Genomic DNA, 14,659 nt, shown 5'->3' with positions numbered 1-14,659 from the left:
TACACATTTTAACATTTTATAGTTGAAGGTCATTATTTACTGGAGTGTTCTTCAGTTTTGCCATAACTGCCTATGAGACTGGTGTCTGGTGTGAAGAGTGTTTCCTAACCAGCAACATCCTGTAAACACACAGATCTACGCAGGCCTTTGCTGGCTCTTTGATCTGCCTTCTTGTTCTATAAGAAGTGTAGATGTCTACACAGGCGCCAGGATGTGCCAGGGGCTCACTCCTCCTCCTCTTCCTCCTCCTCAGGGGAGACATTCTAGGACACCCAGTGGATGCCAGAAGCTGTGCATAGTACCCTATTCACACATATGTGACAAAGTGTAGTTTATGAATTAGGCACAGGAGATTGACACAATAGAACAAGTGGGATGGTACACGGTAATAAAAGTGGAGCAGTTGAGGGATGCACTGGTGGTCACACTCTCTCAAAGGATCTTACTATCCTGTATGCATCCTTCCTATAATGATGTGAGATGATAAAGTGCCCACGTGATGAGATGTGAGAGGGGAGTGATGTGGGCATGTGACGCAATGTGAGGCTACTGCGACCTTCTGATGTTATGTTAGGAGGAAGATCACCTGCTTCTGGACACCCATTGACCACAAGGAACTAAAACAGCAGGAAGTGGAACCATGGATAAGGGAGGGCCACCATACTGACATGCGCTTATCTCTGACCCCAGAGAGCATGGGTGTGAAAATCCCTTGTGAAGGTGAAGCCCACCTGGTTTTGTCATGGGTCTATATGGCACCTTTATGTAGAAGTATGGCTGGTCCTTGAACGCTGCGGGGGTCAGGGCCACTGAGCCCCTGCACAATCGAAAATCCATGTGTCACTTTGCAAAATTGTAGGCACTAATAGCCTACTGTTGACAGGAAGCCTTACCCATGACACAGAGCATCCATTTACACATTTTATATGTCTTATGCATCACGTACTATAGTCTTAACCATAAAAAAAGCTAGAGAAATGAAAATGTTAAGGCAGTTAAATACTGTCCTGTATTAATTGAAAAAAAAAATCCACTTATAAGTGGACCCATGTGGTTCAAACGTGTGTTCAAGGTCCAACTGTGTAAGTATGAAAAAGATTGCCTGACGCATAGTAAGCCCTCAATAAGCGTGCTGAATGAGTGAAATCAGATGTATTTCTCCCATTTACAACTGTTCATTAATCCTTTTGCTCATTTGTTCACTAAATGTTTGTTGGATTCGATGTTCTAGAAAATGAGCTAAGAACTGAGGGATTCATGATCCTTCCAACTATTGTGAGAATAACCTTCCTAAAATGAAAGTCTGAGTTTGCACATTGCCCATATGAGACCTCAGATTACACCGGGTCTCCAAGCGGCCTGGGCTCCTGCCACCTGTCAGTGGTTTGCTCCGACACTTCCTACCATGTCAGCTACATCCTAGCCATACTAAGCTTTTAAAAACTGTTTTATTGTGAAACATATTTACTAAAAAAGTACTCAAAATATGCATATGGACTTACTGACTTTTAATGCAGGGTACCCAGAAATTAAACCCTGAGAGGCAAGAGACATATTCAGGCAAAGGCAGGAGATTGGGTAGGATGAGCAGGAAGCCTGTGTGAGAGCAGGAAGCCGTGCGTGTAGAGCCCCAGCAATGAGAGAATGTGCTGCATTCAGGAAACTGGAGATGATCTGATATGAACTGTTCCTGCCTCATAGAATGAGAAGGATAGGTGTAAAGGTCTCTGGAAGCCTGAAGAAGGAGGGCTTGGGCTGGGTGTGGAATGGGAGCAAGGGTGGGTGTGTGGCAATGCACGCAGGCAGGACTTTGCAGACCCGAGAAGATCTTGACCTATTGGTGTGTTGTGGGAGAGCTGCACCCTGTGGGTGGTAGCCTGTTGGCTGGGTCCACTCACCAGTGGCGGTGTGCCCAGGATCCAACACCGCGGGTCTGCAGACAGCCGAGTCCTCACCGAACAGCATAGGACTGGTTTTCATAGATGAAGACTCTAAGGCATTTCAGTTTAAATCTCATCATTACTTTCCACTGCCTACCTTGGTTATTTTTTCCCAGTCTTTACTGATTACCTTTACCCCACCACATGGAAGGCCCCTTCCTCATTTCCTGGTACCACAGTCATACTCTTGAGCCCACAGGTAGGATTCCAGATAAGGTGTTTGTAGACAGGCCCCTCAATCTTTACTTCTTTCCTTACTTTTGACAGATTATGACTCAGATGCAATGAGTAGCTCTTATGAGTCTTATGATGAGGAGGAAGAGGATGGAAAGGGCAAGAAGACACGGCACCAGTGGCCGTCTGAGGAGGCCTCCATGGACCTGGTGAAGGATGCCAAAATCTGTGCCTTCCTACTGAGGAAGAAGCGCTTCGGGCAGTGGAGCAAGCTTCTTTGTGTCGTCAAAGACACCAAACTGCTGGTAACATGACGCGGATGGGTTGTGCTTGTGTAGTGGGTGGGCTCTGCTGGCAGTCTCCCTGGATGGGGTCGATACTCAGGCAATGCTAGCATTGGGTGGCAGGAAGTGGCAGGGGGGGCGCCTGGCCTCAGTGCCACCTTACAGGGAGCTCCTTGCTGTCAGGGCGGTCACCACCGAGACTTTGATGCCTTTGCCGCTGGTCCCTGCAGCAACCAGCGGGCAGAGTCCTTCCCATCCCGGGCCAGTGTCTGCGGGTGTGTACCGCTGGAAAGGCACAGGCTTTCACTCGCCAGAAGTCAGCAAGATGGATTTTCTCATTGGTAATGAGTCAGTGAATTCCTCAAAGCCAGGTCATCGAGTGGGCTGAGCAGGCCAGGCGGGGTTTGAGAGGAGAGTGTCCAGGAAAGGAAATTCTTTTGGAAAGCTGAAGGCAGATTCTTTTTTTGTTTGATCCTAGAAGCTGAATAGGAAGATGGATTAAGTAGCAGAGAAGCAGGGTGCAGGGACACGTGGGCCTCCTGCTGTGTTGTCCTTCCCACAGGGACCCCCATTAGGAAGTCTGAGCCCTTGAGTGCCTGTGACATTCCCATTCCCTCCTCCCTCCTTCCTCCTTCTCCTGTCCTTCCAGCTTTGGAAACCCTGGTTGATTATCAGAGTTTCTGCCTTTTGTTTTTCCTTCAAACTAACTTTGGGGGAAAAAAATCACAGGATTATATTTTTAAAACAACACAGGAGAATTTATGATTCTGTATATCCCTCTTCAGTGGAGCGGGTAACCTTATTCTCTATAGTTTCATCTGTGAATTATGGGAATGTTCTTTTACTAGAGTCTTAGGACATTGTATATTTTTAATGACTTTCAAAAAAAATTTTTTAAACAGTGAGAATACATATTTTTTCCACATGTGTGGCCTGAATTTCTCCCAAATTTAGAATATGCCAAATATGATGCCATTAGGGAATTTTAAAGTAAAGAATGAAAAAAAAAAGATGAAAAGGATTAATGTGGTCCTTATTTACAGTCTGATGTAATGGCTGCAAGATGTGGATGTGTTGTGTAAATGCTGTAACAACCTCAGTGGACTCTCAGGTATAGGAGGAGCTCTGGAAAGGGAGCAGGAAGCCTGTGGGTGTATGGTGGTGTCATGGGGTCAGCGTCCTCTCCCAACAGTCCTCCTCCTCCACACCCTCCCCTCCCTCCTCCTCCCCTCTCATTCCTTTCATCTCCTTCCGGATTTCTGGGATTTCTGTCTTCAAAACCAGGATGAAAACACCTACCATTCAGAGTAGTTGTGAACATTTCAGAAGAAATTAATAGAAAACCCTGTGAAAACACTGTCTCTGGCAAAATGCAGAATCAAAGTTAGTTATTTTTATTATGAAGCTTTTTCCTTTCAAAAACGTCCTATGATCCAACTACCCAGATGACCCCTGCTGACACTGAAAAAAAAAATTAACAGTGGTAAAACGAGTGCTTTCCAAGTTTGAACAACACAAAAAATTGCAAATGGAAAACCAAAAGCCAGGCTCTTCCCTAAATGTTTACTGCCTGTCTTCCCATGGGTAGCACCATCCGTGGGTTTCTGCATAAGCTTCTGGTGTCTGTGCCCTTCCAGGCCAGGCGGCCCTGTGGTGGACCCTGTGATGTACCAGAACCCCATCAGGACAGCTCGCTCAGGTCATGCTCCCTCTCCTGGGGTCTGCATCAGGACAATCCTGTTGGTGGCTTCCAGCTCCAGAGATCCCCAGGCTCTTCTGAGGCTGGTGGCTTGCCTTCTTCCTGCCCCTCCATCCCGCAGGCCTGGCTCTCAGGGTGCATGCTGCCCTCTGCTGAGAGTCCGCTCCCCTGGGAGTCTGACTTCAAGGATGCCCAGGCTGCACTTTGACATAGGGCTGGTGACATTCCCTTTTAGAGGCATTTCCTGTCTAACTCTGTCCACTGTACCATTAGTTTCCTTTTCACTGTTTTTTTTTTTTTTTTTTTTGCACTTACTGAGAATATGAAACTCCCAAACAGTGAGCATTCATACCAATCTGGGGTTAGTTGGTTTTGGTGTATTTTTTTTTTCTTTTATTTCAGACAGGGCAACTGTCAATTGGGTTTTTGTAAAATGTGGGTATGTTCTATACCTGTGGCACTCAGGAGCCAAGGTTTTGGAACTGTAGGATAGGAGAGAACTCTGGAAGTCACTTCTGAAAAAACAGGTGTCTCTTCCTTCCCTCCCTCTCCAGTACCTGGCGCCCAGTGGAGAGAGCCGGCTGTGCGCTCACAGCATTTGGGGCTGGGTTCTACCACTTTTCATGTGTCTGACTTTGGTCAAACCATTTAACCGAGTGAGCCTCAATTTCCTAATCTGCAAAATGGACAACTATGGCAATCAAGTGAAAGTATGAAATACCACACATGATGTTGACACTCTACTTGGTATTGGTAGCAGGTATTCTTGTAACTAATCATTTACTGTGAGTCAATAAAATCACGAAGATCACAGCAGTAGTTCATTTTACAAATGAGAAAGCAGGCTCAGAAAGCTTGAGTGGCTTCCCAGGTGCCAGATTAAATGAATAGCAGGGCCAGAACCCAGATGTCTGCATCCTCAGACCGTCCATTTCCATGAATACGGGTGCTTTTGGTTCTAAGTAATACGACTAGACCCAAGGGGAGCAGGGAAACCTTTGGACAAGATTTGATTCTAGGTTTCACAGATCCAGACGAAGGTCACGTGAACTAAATCTGAGTGTTTGCCACAGCACTGAATTCTTTAGAGTGGACGTCTGCTGTGCAAATGGAGCAGGGAGAACTTCGGATTCTGTACTCAACTAGAAAGCAAACCTTTGCAGACATGCTGCATAGGATGTGTTGCTGTGTATACTGTCGAACTCCCTCACCTGTCTTTCAGAAAGGTGATGGAGATGAGGCCGGAAGATACCAAATGACATAGGTTGTAGAATAAAGATCCAAATTGTTGTCTGTACACATTAGGGCCATGCTTTTCGGCAAATCTAATATATCATGTTCATGAGACTTATAGGGGAAGCTGCACTGGGGCATGGTCCCCATCAGAGGAGAGGGTTTCTCTCTCCCACCAAGGCTCATCATTCACACTCCTTGGCAGACTCTACTGAACTAAAGAGTAGGTGTATTTTCACGTACATGAGGGTGACATGTCACATGAAACGGGCCTGTGGGCTTCATGTGTGTGCCTACATACCCACACTCCAGCCCCTGAGCTGCTCCACTGCTCAAGGTGACCCTGGAGGCCTCTTCATCCCTCTGCCAGCGTCATATCCGTGTCTCTCCTGGAACTCCTTTCACCGTAACTCTGGTTTCTTGTGTTCAATGCAGTGCTACAAAAGTTCCAAGGACCAACAGCCTCAGATGGAACTGCCGCTGCAGGGCTGCAACGTGACGTACACACCGAAGGACAGTAAGAAGAAGAAACATGAGCTGAAAATCACCCAGCAGGGCACAGACCCACTGGTCCTCGCCGTTCAGAGCAAGGAGCAGGCTGAGCAGTGGCTGAAGGTGAGGCACTCACTGGGCCTCGGAGCCTTTTTCATGGCCAGGCCTTTCTTACACCTGTTTTTATTTCAGTGCGTGTATTTCTCAGGCAGAGGCAAAAATGGATTAACCTGAGTAGGGTTTTTTTCTTAAGCATTCTATTTTTTTATTTTTTACAGATTTTATTTATTTATTTGACAGAGATTGCACATGCACCCAAGCAGGGGGAGGGGCAGAGAGGGAGGGAAAAGCTGACTCCCCGTTGAGCAGGAGCCGGATGCAGGCCTTGATTCCAGGACCCTGAGATCATGGCAGATGCTTAACTGGCTGAGCCACCCAGATGCCCATAACCCAAGCAGTTTTATCTTTGATAGTAGGGTGTTCCGATGACTTTGCAGCTAATTACTCTAACCCTGGCCTTCAAAAGGCAATCTGCCTGGAAGTCGCAGGCTATTTGACAACTTTTTCTTTTCCTTTGATTTTCTTCCTTCCTTCCTTCCTTTCTTTTCTTTTTTCTTTTTTCTTTTCTTTTCTTTTCTTTTCTTTTCTTTTCTTTTCTTTTCTTTTCTTTTCTTTTCTTTTTTTTCTTCTTTTTCATGCCTGAATGTGGATTCTTTTCTATTTATTCTGCTTGGACTTCCCTGGAATTCTAAATCTGTGGATTATCATCTTTCTAAGTTCTAGAAAAAATATTTTCAGCCATTTCTCTTAAAAATATACCTTTGGCAGCCCGGGTAGCTCAGCAGTTTAGTGCCGCCTTTAGCCCAGGGCATGATCCTGGAGACCTGGGATCGAGTCCCACATCGGGCTCCCTGCATGGAGCCTGCTTCTCCCTCTGCCTGGTCTCTGTCTCTCTCTCTATGTGTCTCTCATGAATAAATAAATAAAATCTTTAAAATATATATATACCTTTGTCTCATTCCTTTTCCTCCGACTATGTTTAAATATATGTTAGACGTTTTCACTGCATTCTAGTTATCATCTCTTTGTCTTAGTATCTTTTTTTTTTTTTTCTCCTTAGTCCGGTTAATGTCTTCTTGTTTCTTTCTGGCTCATTCTTCTCTTTCTAGCTATGCCAGATCTGTTGTTGAATTTGTCCTCATTGACTGGGTTCTGATTGTTGGTTATGGACTTCTAGTATTTCTAGTTGTTTCTTTTTCAACCTGGGAACACCAGTTTTTACAGTTTTAAATTTCCTGCAGAAATGTTTGCCATTTATTTTCATAACAAGCAAGTAACAGGCTTAGTTGTTGGACAGGGGCTTAGCGGGTAGCATGTAGACCTGGCTGGGTCATTTGTTGCTGTGCAAAATTGTTCTCAACATTTTGTCTTCCTGCATGCCAGGTTATCGGGTGTTCTATGTGGGGAAAAAATTAATTCAATAATTTTTTTAGAACAGCTTTCTTGAAGTATAATTCACATACCATACAATTCACCCTTATAAAGTATGATGGAGTGGCTGTTGGTCTCTTCATCATAATCTACTTTCAGAGCATTTTCATCTCCTCAAAGAGAAATGCCATACTCCCCACGTGAGCAGCCGTTGCTCCCATCCCCAGCCTCAGGCAAACACTAATTTGTTTTCTGTTCCTATAGATTTGCCTGTGTTCAACATTTCATGTCATGCCGTGTCCTTCTATGACGAGCTGCTTTCATTTGGCATAATATTTTCCAGGGTCACTTGTGCTATAAAATGTGTCAGTACTTTGTTCCTTATTATCACTTTCATGCCATGTCTGAGAAACCTCTGTTTATTCCAAGGTCCTAAAGATGTACACCTTTGTTTTCTCCTGATGATTTTATAATGTCAGGCCTTAAATTTAGTCTGTAACCCACTTTGTTTAATGTTGGCATGTAGCATGAGATAGGGGTCCAATGTCATTCCTTTTCTTTCAGGTATCTAGCTGTCCCCATAGAAATAATTTGATTCTTGGCATATGCTTTCTTCCATTGGAGCATGAAGGCAAATGAAAATGCTCTCTGTATTGCCCTCTTCTCCTCGAGGAGGGTATACCGTGTTCACCTCTGTCAGCCAGTCAGACCAAGCATGTGGCTTTCCTTGTGTCTGCAGCAGGGGAGACTGAACAGAGCTTTTGTTTTCTTCATGGGAGTCCTGTGACCAGGACTTTCTGCTCAGCTTGGTGTGCTTGGCCTTCCACCAACGTGGATATGGTATGCATCAACCACTTCTGTTAGCAATAACTTTAAAGCCCCTTAAAGTTTGCAAAATGCTTTTCCACCATGGTTATGCCTTAGTGCATAGAATGGCTGCCTGAGGAAGGTTCTTGTGAGCAGCTTCCTTGTATAGGCGAGAGGCTGCGTCTCCGGTGGGCTGTAGACACAGTGACCAGTGAGGGACAGAGCCAGGAGCTGACCTTGGATTTTTCCCCTTTGCCTTCCACCTCCCTGTGCTGGGCCACCTAGCACTCTGGCCTTTCCCCTCCATTTCAACCTGCTTGGTCCTGGCACCATCCCTTCAAGAAGGAGGGAAAAGGATGAAGGAAGCGAGGAGCCTCTGTTGTGATTCTGTTTTCTTGGCCTGGTTCCACTCCAGGCTAACCATCTGAGGCCTTCTGTACCCTTGGGTCCCCCTATTCCATAGTGGAAAAACCAGCAAGGGCCACCCTGAACCCCCGACTTTTATCTTTCCCCTCTTCTTACCATTTGATGGGTATCCCATCACACTGAATAGATCCCTTCCTCACGACTCACTCTATACAAAGCTGTTGGAAAAAAAAAAAAAAAAAAAAAAAAAAAAGGGATCCCTGGGTGGCGCAGCGGTTTGGCGCCTGCCTTTGGCCCAGGGCGCGATCCTGGAGACCCGGGATCAAATCCCACATCAGGCTCCCGGTGCATGGAGCCTGCTTCTCCCTCTGCCTGTGTCTCTGCCTCTCTCTCTCTCTCTGTAACTATCATAAATAAATAAAAATTAAAAAAAAAATTTAAAAAAAAAAAAAAAAAAAAAAAAAAAAACAAAGCTGTTGGGAGCATCTTGGCCTTCTCCTGTCCCCTGAGACCTAGCACTGAGCTGCCACTGCAGCTTACAGGTAGGCACATAGCAAGAAAACATCTCTGAGATGTTAGGCACTGATGGAGTGAAATAATTTTACATCCTGTTTTGCCAGATGTGAGATGCACATCACAGGCGCTTAGCTAATTATATGGTGATGACTCTATTTGTCAATGGAAGCCTGATTGCAAGGCTTTTTTTAGCATTTGCTGGTATTTCCAGAAAGGGAAGCAAAGAATACGTGGTAAGTTGCCTTCTCCTGAAGAGTTTAAATTGATTAATTTCTCTGTTAAATGTTTGTGCTTTTCTTCAGTTACATGTGTCAGTGTGAGAAGTTAAGGAGTCTTGGTTAGAAATGACAGAGATGAAACTAATTTCAATCAGTCGGAGAGTTTTCTTTCTTTAAAACCATCAGAGACTGGAGAGGGTCCAGTGTAGTATTTTCTCAGTCCTGTTAGTAGGTTGGCTGTCTTATCGGTATCGCCTAGAAACTTGATAAACATAGACTCCCAGTGACTCAGATTCATGAGGGTTCTAAGAATCTTTTCCTTTTCCTTTTACCTTGTATCTTCCTGTTCAAGACCTCAGATGCTACAGCTAGACCTGGAATATGCCTCCCCTACTAATTTTCTCTTCTTCCTCAAAGGTAACTTCTATCCTGAATATTATCACCAAGGTATGCTTTAAAAAATACTTTTTTCACTCACATATGTACTTATAAATCAGAAGTGATTTATTTTTATGTTTAAAAATGTCCACGTACATGGCTTCAGAGTGCACAGATCCTGCAGCTTGCGTTTTCTACTTACCCTTTGATGTCTGCTCAGGGGTCAGTGGGTGTGCAGTTTATGCACCCCATCACCATCCTGGCGTGCTTTGGTGAGCATTCTTGTGCATGTCCTTTGGCTTCTCTGGGATGGATACCGATGCTGGCATGGCTGACTTTTGTATGCACACATTTTCAGCATTACTAGATCTTGACAAATGGTTTCCCAGGTTTGCTTTTGCAATTATACATCTGCCAGCGATGTATGAGAGCAATCATTTTGTATGTGTCCCTTCCGAGAGTCTCTCTCCATATCCACATGCAGGCAAGTAGAAATGCAGATTTTAATTCCCACCCCCATAGGCAAGCTGTGGTGTTCTGCCTTTTGCTTTTTACACTTAAACAAAGTGTTTCCAATTTAGAGACTGGAGTCTTTCCTTTTGCTCTTTTACAGTATGTACCATTTCATTGTTCAAACAGACCATAATTTAAAAAATATTCTCTTATTCCTGGGCATTGGGTTATTTTCAGACAACTCTGTAATAATCAACCCCATGCATATATTATCTCTCACTCTTGCTAGTGTGTGGCCTGACTTCCCAGAGGGGCTGTTGGCTTGCATGAAGGTTGTAGGCACTCATAATTTTGATACACAGCCTCCCACCAGCAACGTGTCAGAATGCCTTTCCCCCACAGCCTTGCCCTCGTACGTCAGCAAGCTTTGGGGAGTTTGCTAGTGTGGTGGGGAAGGGTGGATCTCCCTCTAGTTTAATCTGCATTTCGCTTCTTATGGTCTTGAATGTGCTACTTTGCTTGTCTGTGCCTTGGTTTTCTACTCTGCAATGGGAGGGAGGCTCATAATGGTGGCTGCCTTTCTGACGTGTTGTGAGCATAAAAGAATAAGTTGAGATGGAGACATTTAGAAGAGTACCTAGCATGTAGTGAGCACCTATTTAAGTGTTAAGCTGCTTCACTGTTGTTGCTTTGTTCTTGTTATCACTATGCTACCGCTTCTAGGTCTCAATAAACTCACAAGCTCCGACTGAAAACAGTTTGAAAATCAAGATGATGGTGAGATGCATTAGGGGCCAGAGGTAGGGGTGTCCACATCCACCCTCCTTTGCCCAGGACCACACGGATGCCCCCAATGTGCCCCCAGGAGGACACCCTTGAGCTTGGGCACAGCCCTCATGGTGTTTCCACACACCCGCCGGGGAAGGGGTTGGTGGGTGGGCATAGGCTCATGGTGTCCCTGGGACCCCTTGAAGCTTCAACCATTACACTGGTCCTTGTAGGCCCCCAGGATGAGGCTGGTTTCTTCCTGCCCCCTGCAGTGGGCCCCTCTGCCTCCTGCCACCCTGCCACCCAGGAGGTGGCATGGTCACGTCTTTCCTTCAAAGGGCTCTTCCCTTATGAGGACTTAATGTCCAGGCTTCCTTGCATTCTCATCCACTGATGAGTGAAAAACTGCTCTGATTTTTTAAATGCATCCATCTCATTTGACCTATCAAGGGAAGAGTGACAGTCTTGGGTGCCTGTCTATACAGTACCCAGAATGGAGACACCTGTTCCTCCTTCAGTGGTCCTGCCAGACGAATACCCACTGTGCTAGTTCTCTCAAAAAGCAAAATTTTGGCTCTTGGTTTTTCTCTGGAGTATATCATGTTCGATTTTCAGTTCTTTACTTCTATTTTCTTTTGGCTTCATTTGTAATTTGCCAACTTCTTGAAGTTTATGTTTAGATAATTGATTCTTAGCCCTTTTCTTATATATATGCATTCATTCAAAGCTATCCATTGCCCTGCAAGCACAGTCTTAGCCATGTCCTGTAAGTTCTGACATTTGTGTTTTTATTGTCATTCAGTTCAAAATATATTCTAGTATCTGTTGTGATTCCTTTTTCGACTAATGGTTCATTCAGGGATATACTGCTTACTTTCCAAATATTCAGGTCTTTAAAAATCATCTATTTGCTTTTAGTTTCTGGTTTAAATTCACCATAGTAAGAACTTGATATGATTTCACATCATAGAGATTTGTAGACTTGTTGCTCAACATGTAGTCAGGATTGGTAAATGCTCCATGTCTACACTGAGGGACATGCATTTTTTTTTTTTGCTGGGTGCACAGGTCTATGTAGATTTGTCAGATCACAGTTATTAACTGTCATCTTCAGGTCTTCTACTAATTCATTTGTTTTGTCAGCAGATCAAAGGGAGAGATGTAGCCATTATCTCTTTAATTATGGATTTATCTATTTATCTTCCTATTTCTGTCAGTTCTTGGTTTTTTTTTTTTTTTTTTTTTTTTTTTTTTTATTTTATTTTTTTATTGGTGTTCAATTTACTAACATACAGAATAACACCCAGTGCCCGTCACCCATTCACTCCCACCCCCCGCCCTCCTCCCCTTCTACCACCCCTAGTTCGTTTCCCAGAGTTAGCAGTCTTTACGTTCTGTCTCCCTTTCTGATATTTCCCACACATTTCTTCTCCCTTCCCTTATTTTCCCTTTCACTATTATTTATATTCCCCAAATGAATGAGAACATATAATGTTTGTCCTTCTCCGACTGACTTACTTCACTCAGCATAATACCCTCCAGTTCCATCCACGTTGAAGCAAATGGTGGGTATTTGTCATTTCTAATAGCTGAGTAATATTCCATTGTATACATAAACCACATCTTCTTTATCCATTCATCTTTCGTTGGACACCGAGGCTCCTTCCACAGTTTGGCTATAGTGGCCATTGCTGCTAGAAACATCGGGGTGCAGGTGTCCCGGCGTTTCATTGCATTTGTATCTTTGGGGTAAATCCCCAACAGTGCAATTGCTGGGTCGTAGGGCAGGTCTATTTTTAACTGTTTGAGGAACCTCCACACAGTTTTCCAGAGTGGCTGCACCAGTTCACATTCCCACCAACAGTGTAGGAGGGTTCCCTTTTCTCCGCATCCTCTCCAACATTTGTTGTTTCCTGCCTTGTTAATTTTCCCCATTCTCACTGGTGTGAGATGGTATCTCATTGTAGTTTTGATTTGTATTTCCCTGATGGCAAGTGATGCAGAGCATTTTCTCATATGCATGTTGGCCATGTCTATGTCTTCCTCTGTGAGATTTCTGTTCATGTCTTTTGCCCATTTCATGATTGGATTGTTTGTTTCTTTGGTGTTGAGTTTAATAAGTTCTTTATAGATCTTGGAAACTAGCCCTTTATCTGATATGTCATTTGCAAATATCTTCTCCCATTCTGTAGGTTGTCTTTGAGTTTTGTTGACTGTATCCTTTGCTGTGCAAAAGCTTCTTATCTTGATGAAGTCCCAATAGTTCATTTTTGCTTTTGTTTCTTTTGCCTTTGTGGATGTATCTTGCAAGAAGTTACTATGGCCGAGTTCAAAAAGGGTGTTGCCTGTGTTCTTCTCTAGGATTTTGATGGAATCTTGTCTCACATTTAGATCTTTCATCCATTTTGAGTTTATCTTTGTGTATGGTGAAAGAGAGTGGTCTAGTTTCATTCTTCTGCATGTGGATGTCCAATTTTCCCAGCACCATTTATTGAAGAGACTGTCTTTCTTCCAATGGATAGTCTTTCCTCCTTTATCGAATATTAGTTGCCCATAAAGTTCAGGGTCCACTTCTGGATTCTCTATTCTGTTCCACTGATCTATGTGTCTGTTTTTGTGCCAGTACCACACTGTCTTGATGACCACAGCTTTGTAGTACAACCTGAAATCTGGCATTGTGATGCCCCCAGATATGGTTTTCTTTTTTAAAATTCCCCTGGCTATTCGGGGTCTTTTCTGATTCCACACAAATCTTAAAATAATTTGTTCTAACTCTCTGAAGAAAGTCCATGGTATTTTGATAGGGATTGCATTAAACGTGTATATTGCCCTGGGTAACATTGACATTTTCACAATATTAATTCTGCCAATCCATGAGCATGGAATATTTTTCCATCTCTTTGTGTCTTCCTCAATTTCTTTCAGAAGTGTTCTATAGTTTTGAGGGTATAGATCCTTTACCTCTTTGGTTAGGTTTATTCCTAGGTATCTTATGCTTTTGGGTGCAATTGTAAATGGGATTGACTCCTTAATTTCTCTTTCTTCAGTCTCATTGTTAGTGTATAGAAATGCCACTGACTTCTGGGCATTGATTTTGTATCCTGCCACGCTACCGAATTGCTGTATGAGTTCTAGCAATCTTGGGGTGGAGACTTTTGGGTTTTCTATGTAGAGTATCATGTCATCGGCGAAGAGAGAGAGTTTGACTTCTTCTTTGCCAATTTGAATGCCTTTAATGTCTTTTTGTTGTCTGATTGCTGAGGCTAGGACTTCCAGTACTATGTTGAATAGCAGTGGTGAGAGTGGACATCCCTGTCTTGTTCCTGATCTTAGGGGAAAGGCTCCCAGTGCTTCCCCATTGAGAATGATATTTGCTGTGGGCTTTTCATAGATGGCTTTTAAGATGTCGAGGAATGTTCCCTCTATCCCTACACTCTGAAGAGTTTTAATCAGGAATGGATGCTGTATTTTGTCAAATGCTTTCTCTGCATCCAATGAGAGGATCATATGGTTCTTGGTTTTTCTCTTGCTGATATGATGAATCACATTGATTGTTTTACGGGTGTTGAACCAGCCTTGTGTCCCAGGGATAAATCCTACTTGGTCATGGTGAATAATTTTCTTAATGTACTGTTGGATCCTATTGGCCAGTATCTTGTTGAGAATTTTTGCATCCATGTTCATCAGGGATATTGGTCTGTAATTCTCCTTTTTGGCGGGGTCTTTGTCTGGCTTTGGAATTAAGGTGATGCTGGCTTCATAGAACGAATTTGGAAGTACTCCATCTCTTTCTATCTTTCCAAACAGCTTTAGGAGAATAGGTATGATTTCTTCTTTAAACGTTTGATAAAATTCTCCTGGGAAGCCATCTGGCCCTGGACTCTTGTGTCTTGGGAGGTT

General features: G+C 43.7%; 1 protein-coding gene across 12 annotated transcripts in view; it reads left to right on the top strand.

The window, feature by feature from the left end:
- AFAP1 (actin filament associated protein 1) overlaps positions 1-14,659 on the top strand; it is a 147,840-nt gene that overhangs the window by 78,362 nt on the left and 54,819 nt on the right. For 8 of the 12 annotated variants that reach the window (XM_072802980.1, XM_072802978.1, XM_072802976.1 and 5 more), the window contains 3 exons: positions 2,208-2,419; positions 5,766-5,945; positions 9,578-9,607. In XM_072802980.1, coding sequence (XP_072659081.1) covers positions 2,208-2,419; positions 5,766-5,945; positions 9,578-9,607 — 422 coding nt within the window. The remainder of the gene's footprint in view (positions 1-2,207; positions 2,420-5,765; positions 5,946-9,577; positions 9,608-14,659) is intronic. The other 4 variants (XM_072803000.1, XM_072802990.1, XM_072803014.1 and 1 more) reach the window with 1 other exon arrangement.

This window comes from Canis lupus, chromosome 2 (assembly GCF_048164855.1).
Source record: "Canis lupus baileyi chromosome 2, mCanLup2.hap1, whole genome shotgun sequence".
Taxonomy (NCBI): domain Eukaryota; kingdom Metazoa; phylum Chordata; class Mammalia; order Carnivora; family Canidae; genus Canis; species Canis lupus.
Note: the sequence above shows the minus strand (reverse complement) of the source record. Positions and strands in the feature narration are given on the sequence as shown.